We start from the raw sequence: 15,707 nt of genomic DNA on the forward strand, positions 1-15,707 counted from the left end.
ATGTTCAATTTGTAACAATGAAATTGGGGGTCATCACAACATGAGGAACTGTATTAAAGGGTCGCGGCATTAGGAAGGTTGAGAACCACTGTTTTAGAGGGTATTCTACACCAAATAGAAAGCTTCTCAAGTGTCTATAAGATCTATGTCTTCAAGAAAGACCTACAAAATTACTTACCATCAAGAAAAACAACTTGTTCTCCCCTTCCTTTTTTTGGCATTGCTCGGGGTGATAAACCTTAGGATGAAAAGATTCCCTGATGTCAACAATTAGTTGCTGATGGAACACTGAGAACTCATATCAGGATGCAGTGTTTGCTCCTAACACAACCTATCTCTAAATAAATTTAAGACATACTCTACAGTTAGAATATGTATCTCAATTAAACACAGAGTAGAGTAATCTCAATGAAACATAGTCTTGAAATCATATCAGAAGCTGTTTAAAAATTAATTTGCACTATCATGTATTATTAAAATTATAAGATAAAATGATTAAAAATAGGTACATTGTAAAATTTGTATTTACTGAGAATGTATTATCTTGGTAGGCCTATAAACTACTTATATTCAAAAAAAATGAGAAAAAATTATTTAGAGTAATCTCGATGAAACATAGTCTTGAAATCATATCAGAAGCTGTTTAAAAATTAATTTGCACTATCATGTATTATTAAAATTATAAGATAAAATGATTAAAAATAGGTACATTGTAAAATTTGTATTTACTGAGAATGTATTATCTTGGTAGGCCTATAAACTACTTATATTCAAAAAAAATGAGAAAAAATTATTTGTAAAAAATTAAAATTGTTCTTTTCGAGAACAATGCTAAATGAGACAAAGTTCTGAAGAAACAAGAAAAACTGAGGCTGTTCTAGAGAAACTTTATTTCAGTGACATATACTAACTGAAATAAAAAGCAACCCTAGCTTTGCCTTCAGTTATACTGCAGTTGAAGAGGAAATACATAATAGGTAAGGATATAATAATATACTCTTCTTTTCAAAAGCTACTTGTACAAATTCATGGTAGATAGTCAATAATTGCTATTGTTGATTCTCTATTTTGTTCTTGTTAAGGATGAGTTTATTTAGTATACTATGTCAGAGGAAAACACACAGAGTTGCTTGATGTGTAGCAAAAAAAAAAAGGAATATTTTGATCAATGAGTATTGCCACAGTGGTTTCCAGCAAAAGCTTATCTATGCAGTTCTTTTTAGTTGAAGTGCAACACCATCAGATTAGCTCAGTAGACACATATCTGATTTATGGAACTAAGCATCTTCAAATGAAAACAAACAAACACCACTGTTTTAAAAGAATCAGGTTGTGGGAGAGCACAGCCTGACTTGTTTATTAAATATGTAGCTGGATATTCTATGTCCCAGTTTCTTGAATATGCAGAATTATAATCCACTTGCTATTTCTATGTTAACTATAAAGCCCTCAGTAAGTTTGAATGGGTTACCAGAGCTGAAATAATAAACCAGATTATTTCAAAACATGCTAGTAATATAGACAACTGGTACCAATTATTTTGCATTCATTGTTACCAGAAGCTATGCCAACTAACCTATACATGTGCATTATCTCATTTAATTCACACAATACAAAAATAGAAATACCTGAAAAAAATCACAGCTAGTAATTAGTGAACTAAAAAGAAACTAGCCAACCAACCTATCAACTAAGCCAACAAAACATACAAAAGAAACCATAAAACCATATCATTAACCAATATCTTGTATAAACTATGTTTGATTCACTTAATCTCATAAACCTCATTGTTCTGTCAGACTCTGAAATAATTACATTTATTTTTTAGGACTTTCCTGCAGAATAATGAGACCAACTATTTCAAAATGCCTCACACAGCTCTGGGCACAGAGTGGGCGCACAATAAATAACATTAGCATTGTCCCGCATTCACTTTCTATCCAATTAAAACATAACGATCAAGCTTTAACAAATCAAAACTATAAGTAATAACTTTAAAAAAATCAAAACAGGCTTTAAACAATTTAAAGGAAGAAGGCATAAGCTGGAAAGAGAAGGAAAGGCTACCAGAACAAAACAATAGAGAAAAATATGAACAATTAGAAGTTAGATCGATAGGACAGGACTGGCTTATTTGGTAAAAGAAAGAAAATATGATTAAGTGAAGAGGAAACAGTTTCTGAGTGATACTAAGAAACAGTTTTGAGGTGTGGTCTATGGGGAGCTGAAACAGAATAGTGTGGTGGAAATTAATAAGGAAAATCCCAGTATACTATTTCCTATTGAAATATTGAAATTCCCAAGGATGATGATGGCAAGATATAGGCTGAAGAGAAGGCCTATGGCAACCAAGGAAAAAATAACGGGAAGTCCTTCTGGCTCATCTGTTTCTTATAGGTAACTCTGTTTTATCATTGGAAACATAAACACACTCCCACTCAGAGGCATGTGTGTACAAGTAAATATATGCATGCACATATATATGTACATATATATTCATGCAATTGCAAATGTTAATATAATTAATATATACATATATTAATACATATAATAATATAATAAATTGTGTGTATCCATCCAATACAAACTATACTCAGGAGAGACTAAAAATAAATTAGCAGCTTATTCAAACAGTTCTAAGATCCTGAAACTGGTCTCTGGAGATTGTATTTTTGAATTTTAAGATCTGAACAAAAATAAACTGATCAATATACACATGGTATATCATAGAATTGTACACTCAAAGCATATAATTCAATTAACCAATGTCACTCCAATATAGTTAATAAAAATAAGTTTTAAAAATAATTCAAAAGCAATGAAGAACAATAAAAATAAACTAATTTTACATGAAACATTTAACAATATGGCATTGAAAAGAGAAAAGTTTGTTGTCTATTAATTTCTTTTCATTTTCCTCATTAATTGATGAAGGCAACAAAATCAATGGCTCCTGGGAATCTCTCGCAGGTGACTGAATTCATTCTCATGGGCATCTCACAAGATCCGGAGCTGCAGATTCCACTCTTCTTTGTTTTCCTGGTCATCTATGGGCTGACCTTGGCTGGGAACCTGAGCATCATCACTCTCACCAGTGTTGACTCTCGACTTCAGACCCCCATGTACTTTTTCCTCCGGCACTTGGCTATCGTCAATCTTGGCAACTCTACTGTCATTGCCCCTAAAATGCTGGTTAATTTCTTGGTTTCAAAGAAAAGTATATCCTACTATGGATGTGCAGTGCAAATGGGTGGATTCATAGGTTTTACTGCTGCTGAGATTTTAATGCTGGCCGCAATGGCCTATGACCGCTACGTGGCTATTTGTAGTCCCCTGCTCTACATGGTGATCGTGTCTCCACAGATCTGCCGTTTGCTGGTGTCCGTTGCGTACTTCTTCAGTCTGACCACAGCACTGACGGTCTCTTCCTGTGTGTTCTCTTTGTCCTATTGCTCTTCCAATGTAATCAACCATTTTTACTGTGACAATATCCCTTTGTTAGAATTGTCGTGTTCTGATACCTATATTCCAGAAACAGCTGTGTTTACCTTTTCAGGAATTAATTTGATTTTCTCTATGATTGCTGTTTTAATATCCTACTTTAACATCATCCTTGCCATCTTGAGGATACGTTCCTCAGAGGGGCGACAAAAAGCCTTCTCCACTTGTGCTTCTCACATGATGGTTGTCACTATCTTCTATGGGACCCTTCTCTTCATGTATTTGCAACCAAGGACCAACCACTCATTAGATACTGATAAAATGGCCTCAGTCTTCTACACCCTCGTGATACCAATGCTGAACCCCCTTATTTACAGCCTAAGGAACAAGGATGTGAAGGAGGCATTGAAGAGATTCTGGGATAACCCATGTCAGTCATTCAAACTAATGTAAATTTAAAATAACAACTGTCTTCATTTATGGGTTTTCTTTTGCTTCTGAAAAAAAAGAAGCAATAGTTTAAAATTCTATTGATTTTAATGGGAGAAATCTTAATCCTTTTTACCCAACCTCAAATACCCAATTATCCCCTTAGAAAAATGCATTAATTGACCAAAGAAAGCACCAGTTACATAAGTAATAAACAATAATATTAAGATAAACACATTTTAAAACAAAGTCAAAGTTATTAAAGGGTTTTTATAATTTCTAAACAAGGATGATAAAATCTAATGGCTGGTGGTGAGGGCATGCATGATTCATTTCTTGCAAAGTGGTTGAGTGAGATCATCTTCCTTGCCAAGATACTTTTGTTGAGCTAGTAAAAGTTGTGTTATTTTTTGTAGCATTTTGTCCATCAATTTCTCAACCTTTTGGACCCACTTTTATCTTGAGCTTAAAATATATTTATGTCAAAGAGGGGGGGAAGGAAATGAACCTTTAGAGGAAAATAAAAACTAAACCAAAAAAAATGCTTAGTCATGAAAAGAAGAAATAGGTCATGTGGCAAAACAGACTGAAAAAAATATGTAAAAAAGGAAGTCTACTTTTTATCCCTCTCACATTATTATACCTTTCACTTGGTGTATGTACACAAAGCAAAGCATTGCTAGTCATCCAAATATGACGTATATTTGACTTTTTCAAAATTATAGTCATATACTAAAAACTTTGGTGTCTTTGTTATGCAATCATAACAATAAAAACTTGTTTTATCATTTTTATTATTGGGTTTTGAAGTGACATGTTATTAGACAAGAATGTTGTTGTCTTCAAAGTGACAGTAATTCTGAAGGGAACTCATCACCACCACCTCCCCCCCCCCCAAAATTGACAGTCATTATGTGCCATATCTTGTGGAGAAGCATGAGACTTGGTTGGAAAGTTTGTAAGGAGGGCATTATGAGAAAAGGGAAGTGTGAGGAAGGCCACCCACCCTGTTTATCAGAATTCCAACTTAAGGGAGTGCCGAAGGTGGCGCCCCTAATGATCTCTTGACCTTTTCAAACTAGTCTGTGTACCTGCAGACCCCCAGGTGTTTACTGGAATCCTTATGCTTAATTTTTGGGTGTCCTTGCTTAAAAGACACTATAAACACATGTGTCCTCCCAATATTACTTACCCTACTGATTATATCTAAAAGGTAAACTTTATCTCAAACTGCTGCTACAATAAAAGCCTAACAAGGCAGGCAATCAAGGTTTTCTGTTTCCTTTAGCCAGGCAGTCCCTTAGCCCTCTCTTTCACAGCAAACGTTGTGTCAGAGTAATCATTCATCCATCACTGAGGGTCTGCTGGTCAGCACCAGCAATATCTTTGTCTGTATGTGTAAAACATTACTAACATTTAATAGAGTAAAGAAGAGTGGGCATGACATACAAAGTAAAGATAATAGAAATTGGCACAATTCAGACTTTTTTAAATTCAAAAGCAAAATTGAGAATTTTAAGGTTTTCAATGGAGATTTTCTGGTCCCTTAAGTGCGAGATAAGTTTGGTTTGAGCAGCTAATGCTCTCTCACTGGAAGTCCACAGGCCTTCACACCAGTTGTCCAGTTGTCATAGGTCACATCTATCTTCCCTGCCTTCTGAAGGCTACTTCTGCTAGCAGCCTCCACAAAAATGAAAAAGCCCTTTCAAATAAATCATTTGAAAATGAAGTAAACTCACTGCAGATATGGGTGGAAAGAGGCCAAAAAGAGGTTGTTATAGCATCAGGACTCCTTAGAGTAGCAGTTTTCAACCTGTGGGTCTCGACCCCTTTGGGGGTCAAACGACCCTTTCACAGGGGTCGCCTAAGACCATCGGAAAACACATATATAGTTACATATTGTTTTTGTGATTAATCACTATGCTTTAATTGTGTTCAATTTGTAACAATGAAATTGGGGGTCACCACAACATGAGGAACTGTATTAAAGGGTCGCGGCATTAGGAAGGTTGAGAACCACTGCCTTAGAGTAACTTAACTACTGAATTTCCCACTTGTCTTTCTCTATATTCCCCAGCCTTACTCCTTTTAATCTTTCTTGTTTCCCCTCCTTTCTTTTCTCTCCGTGTTTTAATTAAAGGCTATAGTTTTTTTTTTCCTTCTTATAAACAGAGCTATTACTTTATAAAGCTTGAGATCCTTGCATAAATTATGCCCTCAGTTGTCACCTTCTATTCCAAGCTTCTGTACAGGGTTGGTTTTTATTCTTTCAATACTTATAAAGGTATTTTTATATTATCTGGGTTGGAGCAATTTTGACAAAAAGAGCTGTGAAAACAAACTTTTTACTTCATCTCACAAAATGTACATGTTTTGGGGTTAACTAAAATATCAAATTAGTCATTAAAATATATATTTTAGCTAAATATCTATCATCTATCTATCTATCATCTATCATCTATCTATCTGTCTATCCTATATAATAAAGAGGTAATATGCAAATTAACCATCACACCCTCACAAGATGACTGCCTACAACCAGGCCGGCAGGGGGATTAGTGAGGGATGACCAAACAACTGAACAGCTGGCTGCATGGGGTGACCAGGATGGCTGGGGGGTTAGTGAGGGACAACCAAACGACTGAACAACAAGCTGCGTGGGGTGACCAGGCCACCAGGGGGGGCAGTTGGGGGTGACCAGGCCAGCAGAGGAGGCAGTAAGTGGCGACCAGGCTGGTGGGGGGGGGGACAGCTAAGGGCCACCAGGCCGGCAGGGGGGCCAGTTGGGGGTAATTATGCTGGTGGGGGGAAAGTTGGGGGTGACCAGGCTGTCAGAGGGTGCAGTTGGAGTGACCAGGCTAGCAGGGGGGGCAATAAGGGGTGACCAGGTCAGTGGGGGGCACAGTTAGGAGTGACCAGGCCACAGGGAGGGGCAGTTGGGGGCGACCTGGCTGGCAGTGGAGGGCAGTTAGGGGTGATCAGGCCAGCATGAAGAGGCAGTGAGGGGCGATCAGGCCAGCAGTGGGGGGCAGTTAGAGACGACCAGGCAGGCAGGCAGGTGAGTGAGTAGGAGCCAGTGGTCCAGGATTGTGAGAGACATGTCCCAGATTGAAGAGGGTGCAGGCAGGCTAAGGCCCCCCCCCCATGCACAAATTTCATGCACCGGGCCTCTAGTATCTTTTATAAAGTGATTCTAATCACAGAAGCATTTAGAGCTATAATGGTCTGAAGAGGCTGCTAATGTAAAAAACAACCACACTTTATAAAAGGTATAGCTCAAAGATTCAATAGAATATATTACTAAATGATAAAGGTTATTAATGTTTCCACAGCCATAAAATGTTATTATTTAAAGACATGGACTCATGAGATTATACTATATTAATTTAAAACCATTCATGGACTATCTAAGTAGGAAACTTTTGTGTTATGGATGCTCAAAATATTGCTTCTTAATCACCAAATAATCAAAATAGCTGCCAACACTTCCTTGATTGTGGTGGCATCTTCATTCTGTTGGAATCATTTTTCTCATTGTTTACTTCCTTCCTCATAATGGTTCATCATTTTACCAATATTTTATGATTCAACAACAGGAAACTACAAGCCCTGAAATAGAAATCGCTCTGAAAAGCCACTCAGAACAACTATACCGCGAGACTTATGGAGAGGAAGGCACTGTGACATCCATGAGTTAGGCTGGAACCCAGCCACTGCATTGTACCTAACTGCAAGGAAGATGAGCAATAGTTCAGCCACGTGCCCAGGAGAAAAAGGACAAAGATCTGGTGGCCATCTCTGCTACTGGGTGTCAGTGTTCTGTCACTTCAATAACTACTTCATCAGCATTATCCCAAATTTTCAATCTCATCACAATTATGGACATTCAAATATTAAAACTAGGTTAAAATGTTGTGTCTATTCATCTGTGTTATAATATCTGAACTTTTTGTTGACATAGATTATGCTTAGTGCATATTTCTATTTCAAATCCAAACCACTATTTGAATTATGTATTAAGACAACTAAAACAATTTTAGTTTTAAAGCTAAAATTAGTTAGCTCTCTAAGTAAATCTGATTTACTGAAATCCTTTACCATGTACAAGCAGTACTTATTTATAAATGTCCAGAGTATTAAAATCTAAGGTATTGATGGTGGAATATATATTGAAATCTTGAAATACATTTGTCTTTATTTAAATAAATGTGCTTATTTTTCCCAAATCAAACACTCACTTCAGGAGATATTTTACTGAGATATTCATTAATGGATCAGTGGGGACCACACACACAAAGTTGTGAATTGCAGTAATACATGCATAAGTCAAGAGTTGATCAATTACTAAATGCCTATTGGAAACAAATATATATTAAATGAGGGTAGACCAGATTATAATAATTTTATTAAACAGAAGTGAGCCAAATATTGGTGTGTGTGTGTGTGTGTGTGTGTGCGCGTGTGTGTGTGTGTGATATAGTTGAGTGAGAACTTTTAGGTATAAAATGAGTTATATAACGACAAATGTGCACATTAAAATGTACATTATATTTACTTTAGAAGGCTGTAATTATTTTTAAGGACATATATCAACTTGTGTAGAAGAAGTTCCTGTGTAGAATAGGGAAGTGGAAGATAGGGAATGAAAACTGATGATGATTATGAGTATGAAATGAGAGTATTAACTCAATGTAGTCCCTTATATAAAAAAAAGTAAGAGTCACACACATATTCTTCATTTTTGTTTTGTTCTGAATCTTTTAAAACACTACAGGACACATTTTAAAAAGTTTTGTCTCCATCCTCAGACATAAAACTGAGAAGAATTCATTGTGGAAAATACTGAATATTAAAGTAATTTATAACACATTTATATCCAGATGTTTGAGTAGATGCAGTAAAAAAAAGATAATAACAAAGGAAAGCAGGTAAATTGTAGGTAAAAATAAATTCCCCAATAAAATTATCAAAGGTACTCTGGATAATTAACAACGACCATGCATAATTTCCTGTTCTCTGATGCTTTGGGGATAACCAAGAAAATGCAATCAAACTCCCAGGTGAGTGTCTCAGAGGAGAGAGGCAATCATAAATCCTTCCGACTTCAATGAGATTTGTAACCAGTTGGGGGAATGAGAAACCATTCCCCATTGGAGGTAAGTAGATGGCACTTATTCTCTGATTGCCAGATTAGTTCCAGCGATGATTTTTATTCCTGTCTTTAATTTAAATTTTAGATCTGAGCATAATTACCAAGGCCAGACTCAGTGCTTTATTGCATACATATCAATAAGCTCTTTTTATAACTATGTTATGTGGAGTAATGATGTTACCAAGGCCAGACTCAGTGCTTTATTGCATACATATCAATAAGCTCTTTTTATAACTATGTTATGTGGAGTAATGATGTTACCAAGGCCAGACTCAGTGCTTTATTGCATACATATCAATAAGCTCTTTTTATAACTATGTTGTGTGGAGTAATGATATGTTTTTGCCACTGTTTTATGAGTAGTAAGGGTCCTCATTTCTGTTTGTTATGACTTCTATATTTATACTGGGATTCAAAACCATAAACATTTTCTAAACCAAAAAATGCTTGCTCTTTTCTGAAGAAAGAACAAATATTTTTTTTCAAAGTTTCACCTAGGATGTTGTCTAAGCAAAGATGCCGATGGTCAGGTCAGGGTTATGGCTACTAAATGAGTGTATATGCCTTGAATACTAATATTTTAAGTATCCTACTATCAGTATTGGTGACCTTAGCACTCCTTAAGCACTTCAGAGTCCTTGGTTACTCTTTTCCTCTCTTGTAATATACCTATATGCATTAAGGGAAGTTTTCTTCTTGATCTGTTGTTCTTTATGTTATAAATTACAGAAATTACAAGTGAATAGAAAATAGGAAAATTATAAGAATAGGAAAAATTATTTTTTGAAGGGTGGACAGAAGAAGATAGGAGGCCTCCCCATACCTCCACAGGTCCCAGTTATATGGCACAAGTACAGCACCCAAGTCATAGAATTTTGCCAACACGTTTGAGAATCTAGCATAATGGGATATAATTATATTAATTTTACAGTTTTATTTCAATCTTCAACAACTATGACAAACCACATAATAGTGGTTTGGAAATTGAATCCCACATCTCGTGAGTATAATACTGTCCATCTTAAGTTACAAAAAAATGTTGTTATTTTCTAAGTAACATTTGTCAAGCAGGACATTTTGTCAGATTCCAAAGGTGTAATTAGAAAAAATGTATATGGACTTGACATTCCTCACAAATGGCTTGTAATTGCAGTTTGTGTTCCCTTATTGAGAAAATGCAGTGTTGTTTACACAATAAGGAGTGGAAATGTGTATAAAGTCTGTGGCTTTATTAGTTCTGTTGGGTGAGAAAAGTATGGTGTTCATCCTCTCTTATAATTTTAAAATAATATGTGTGCACATTTTTGCTGATGTTAACTTATCCAAGGACTGCTGAGCCTGGCATATTTTTAAAACTATTCAGCATTCTTCCCTTTTCGTAATTTCCCTTTTTACTTTCTCTCCCATTTTTGAATGGTAGTAATACAATGTTCCCAATTTGACTAACCCATTTAAACACAGTTGAAGTCATTTGCACATTTTTATAGAATAGTTCAGATTGGGTGTCTGTGTTTGCAAAAGTGGACATCCTTGGGTTTCAGCTGCATTCCCAAAGTCCTGGTGCAACTTGAAGACTGTGCTTCCATCAGGAAAAAGTCAGGCTTGTTGCTCAGTTTCTCTGTTTGTGTTTTTTTTTTTTTCAGTCAAGGCTTGAGCAGGATTGGCAGGGACAGGTCAGATAAAAATATCAACTCAGTTGAGCTTCAGAACTCCAGGGATTATTAAAATGAGGTAGATGTTGGCCTGAAGGGGTTTGCCAAACTATAAAAACTGCTGTGGAGTCTTCCTTTCTTTGGGTATAACTTTTTGTTGCTTAAGGCATTAGACTTTCCCATTTTCCTTGTTCTATTACTGCTAATGAATGTTTATTTTTACTTTTTTGGTAAATATTTTGTTAATATTGTGAATAAATTTTTGGGTAGAGTAAGTTTTGTGAGGCTGATTTAATCGGCCAAATTAATCTTGAATGTCTATTCTGATATTCTTGGTTGTACCTTTTCTGACATTTAGAACTTCTAGTTTTTTTTTTTTTTAAATCTTTATTGTTTAGATTACATTTGTTCCTCTTCGTGAGGCTGATTTAATCGGCCAAATTAATCTTGAATGTCTATTCTGATATTCTTGGTTGTACCTTTTCTGACATTTAGAACTTCTAGTTTTTAAGAATTCAAGAGCTTAAACATTTTCTTTTTACATTAAGTTCTTGACCAATATAGAACTAATTTTTATTTGGATGAACTAAACATCCAATTTCATCATCTTCTATAGAGATGATCATTTTATCCAGCTCAATTTATTGAAAAGACCATTTTTGTCTCACTGTCCTCACACCACAGCAGTATACAATCATATTTCCCCCCCTATTTTGATCCATTAGTATATTTTATTTGTTCATTGTTGTGCCACTTCACATTGTCTTAACAAGTCTAATTTTATAAGTTTTAATATCAGACAGTATAGGTTTTTTCAGAACTATCATACTTATTCTTTCTAATTTACATTTTATAAATACATTTTAAATGTGTCAAATTCTCCAAAATCTCCTAGTGAGATTCTGATTGAAGACTATGGAGCAAATCGACTAATTTGAATGGAAACGATATTTTATAACACTGAGTGGTGCAAGCCAGAAACATAGTATTTCTATCCGTGTATATAGGACTTCCATAATATGTCTCAATAATAAAGTTTTAATTTTTCTGCTTTTAAGAGCAGATTCAATCTATTTTTCATAAGATATCTTATCAAGTCATGGTCTTTCTTTTTTTAGTCTTAATTTTATTGTTTTGACCATTCTAAACATTACTACTTATTCATTCAAATGTTCATATTTTTCTAAATCTATCTAATAATGTGGTAAATGATATTTATAGATTTTCCTAAACTCAATCATTCAGCCAAATTTGGGATCAACCTGACTTGATTATGGTGACCTGTATTGTTGTACATTTTTTAGAGTTGATGTCAATGATATGTTAATACTGCTTAGAATATTTACATCTCTGAAAATAGAATGGTAGTCACGGATATCTTGCTATTTACTCTTTATTTTTTAAACCAGGGTTTTGCTGGACTCCTGGATGAGTTGCAGTGTAGTGCTCATTTTTTAGACTCTGAAAGAGCTTGCACAAAATTTAGATGATATTTTTTCCATGAAAGTTTGGAAGCATCTGTCTTAAAAACAATCTGAAGGTAAAAGAATTTGAGAAAATATAGGTAGAGAAAAATGTAATCTTTCTATTAAAATGTGTTAAATCAAAACATTTGTTGTATACTTGATGGAAGATGAAATGAATAAGAGTAATACTCAAATTAAAATATAAAAACATACTCCACTCCTTTCAATGCCATGTCCACCTGGTTTTATTAGGATCAAATAATTATTTATCCTGTCCATGTACATTTAAAGAAGTAAAATTTGAATAATTAAAAATATTCATGCAATACCTATTTCCCACTGTTCCCTGTCAACCCTTATACTTCATGCAATGATATTGCCTGCCAGCCCCTGAGGCATTTGAGATAGCATTCTCTAGAATGATGGTTCTTTTTGTGGATAATTATATTAATGGTATTTACTAGACAACTTGAGGTAGAATATCACCAAATGTGTTCTAATAATATTTTTACTTGTCTTAAATATGCTAGAAAATATAACTACAATATTAAATCTATCATTTCAGAGATATTAGTTCTAAGGTCAAAGCGACTGCAGGAATGCCTGATAATTGTTTTTGCTCAGGTTAAATAAAGCACAGATGCAGGGCTTATTTGGTGTGGAACATAGGAAAATATCAGAAACTCCAAAAATCAGCACGTAATTGCTGACATTTTAGATGTACTTTTCTTAAAAAAATTAAAAATTATTTATGTGCGTTAAAGTGAACATGTTGGGCACTTCTCCAAGGTGACAAAATTATTTTCTATCATTGTAAAAACCATTAAATAATGTTTAAAATGCTTAAAAGCATAGTGGAATAAGAATACAATTTTTAAAAAGTCAGACGGAGATGGGAATGAGAATACTATTTTGATTTGGGGGTTATAAGGAACAGAAACAAAGTCTATGAAATGAGTAAGTAATGGTTTTCTTTAGAGATTGACAGTGAAGTTGCAGGGTCAAGAAGCAGAAAGCTATATTACTTATTATTATAACTAGAGGCCCAGTGCACGAAACTCGTGCCCTCAGCGGGGGGTTGGAGGGTCCCTCAGCCCGTCCTGTGCCCTCTCACAGTCTGGGAGCCCTGCGATCGATCGCCCCAAAGAGGTAGGCCCCATCCACCCAGTTGGGGCTCCTCAATGGATCGCACTAAAGAGGTAGGACCTGCCCACCTGGCTGGGGTTCTGCGATGGATTGCCTCCACAGAGGGAGGCCCCGTCCACCTGCCACAGCCCGCTGGTCGGTGGCCTGGGCCTCCCTCTGCAGGGCGATCATGGGGCGATGGCCGGCCCCAGACCAATCATATTGCACCCACCTTGGCTGGCCTGGCACCAGTGGGTGTCATAGGGTGGTCTCTGGAAGGTTGTCCTGACGGTCGTACTGCTGTTTGGTCGATTTGCATATTACGCTTTTATTATTATAGATACCTGCTAAAATTTGATATGTTTACTTAATTACATATATATATTTTTAAATTTTTTTATTGATTTCAGAGAGGAAGGGAGAGGGAGACAGAGATAGAAACATTAATGATGAGAGAGAATCATTGATTGGCTGCCTTCTGCATGCCCCACACTGGGGATTGAGCCCCCAACCTGGGCTTGTGCCCTGACCAAGAACACAACTCTGTCCTCCTGATTAATAGGTTGACCCTCAACCACTAAACCATGCCAGCTGGGCTATATATATTTTAAATGAAAAAGCAATTTTGAAAAAATATCAGAATTCTCACTGTAGGCCAAACTTTTCTAAAAATACATAGGTGATAGGCTATAGATTGTGTACACCTTGTAATGATAACCAGTATGTGATACAAAAAATAAAATGGCTACTATAGCAGTAAGGTTGTAATGATTTCTATATTTGGTCCTAGGTTTAAAGATGGGGCTGGGTCTTACTTTAAATTGTTACATCTAAAGGCTGGGATTTTGGTCACACATAATGGCTTTGCCTAAAAAATTTACCAGATGATATCTCCAGAAACCTAATGACTTTTCTGATGGTTATTCCCACAGTCATGTTCTGTAATGGCCTGCGGGGACCAACAAAACCTAACAGTGCTAACAGAATTCATTCTAGTGGGAATCACAGACCACCCTGAACTGCAGGCCACCTTCTTTGGGGTGTTCCTCATCATCTATGCAGTCTCCGTGGTGGGCAACTTGGGAATGATCATCCTCACCAAGATGGACTCCAGGCTTCAGACACCCATGTACTTCTTTCTCAGACACCTGGCTTTCACTGACCTTGGTTATTCAACAGCTGTGGGACCAAAAATGTTGGCAAACATTGTAACTAGACAAAAGACTATCCCCTACAATTGGTGTGCAGCCCAGCTAGCGTTCTTCATCTTGTTCATCATTAGTGAACTTTTCATTCTGTCAGCAATGGCCTATGACCGCTATGTGGCCATCTGTAACCCCCCTCTGCTCACAGTCATCATGTCACCAAGGGTATGCTGGGCACTGGTCGCAGTCCCCTATCTCCACAGTGCTTTTCTCTCTCTGATAACCACCATAAAGATTTTTATTTCATCTTTCTGTGGCCATAATATCATCAATCATTTCTATTGTGACAGTCTTCCCTTGTTGACACTGCCATGTTCAAGCACACGTGACATTGAGTTGATAATACTGATCTTTTCAGTGTTTAATTTGGTTTCATCTCTGCTGGTAGTCCTTGTGTCCTACATACTGATCCTCCTGGCCATCCTCAAGATGCACTCTGCAGAGGGCAGGCACAAGGCCTTCTCCACCTGCGGATCTCACTTGACAGTGGTGGTTGTATTCTATGCGACTCTATCCTTCATGTATATGCAGCCCAAGTCCAGTCATTCCTTTGACAGTGATAAAATGGCCTCTGTGTTTTACACTTTGATCATACCCATGCTGAACCCCTTGATCTACAGCCTGAGAAACAAAGAAGTGAAAGGTGCCTTGCATAGGATATGGAAAAACCTGAGCAAATGCCCTAGGTGAAATATAATATAGAATGTGTAAGCAATAAATTACGTGTAGAACCTGTTTGTGATATAGGAAAGAACTTAGAAAGCAGTGATCTGTAAAAGGCATGGGAGATTAGAAATATTATTTTGTTGTTTTCACCTTATAGATGTTGAAGTAGTGATTATCCTCTGGTTTCAACTCTGATTTGTCCTCAGGTTTTACTGTAAGAGATCAAAGCCCCAATAACTGGTTTCACATTGCCAAGTAGTTATGTTACTTGTATCTTACACAACATTTAAATACAGGTGCCCACCATACTGGCATAGTGACATACAGATGTTCCTTTTGCTTGGTGGCATCTCAGATTCCTTTTAAAGCATACATGAACAATTATATGCTTTGGGAAGTAGAAATAATATTGTAATTCTTTTCTAGTGACATTATTGTGTACATTAAAAATCCAAAAGAATTATAAACCTTAAACATGAGAAACAATAAGTGAATATTGCCAAGATTGGTGGATATAAGGTAAGCAAGCATATAAAAGATCAATTTCCTATGTACTAGTAAAAAAGAGATG

General features: G+C 36.1%; 2 protein-coding genes across 2 annotated transcripts; both read left to right on the forward strand.

The window, feature by feature from the left end:
• The first annotated feature begins 2,946 nt into the window (after positions 1 to 2,946).
• Positions 2,947 to 3,894, forward strand: LOC102253181 (olfactory receptor 8J2). The gene has a single exon (XM_005885082.1). It carries the CDS (start codon positions 2,947 to 2,949, stop codon positions 3,892 to 3,894), a length of 948 nt encoding a protein of 315 aa, XP_005885144.1.
• A 10,315-nt stretch (positions 3,895 to 14,209) lies between these two features.
• Positions 14,210 to 15,160, forward strand: LOC102241324 (olfactory receptor 8K3). The gene has a single exon (XM_005885122.1). The coding sequence runs from the start codon at positions 14,210 to 14,212 to the stop codon at positions 15,158 to 15,160; it is 951 nt and encodes a 316-aa protein (XP_005885184.1).
• The last annotated feature ends 547 nt before the right edge of the window (positions 15,161 to 15,707 follow it).

This window comes from Myotis brandtii, unplaced genomic scaffold, assembly GCF_000412655.1.
Source record: "Myotis brandtii unplaced genomic scaffold, ASM41265v1 scaffold892, whole genome shotgun sequence".
Lineage (NCBI taxonomy): Eukaryota > Metazoa > Chordata > Mammalia > Chiroptera > Vespertilionidae > Myotis > Myotis brandtii.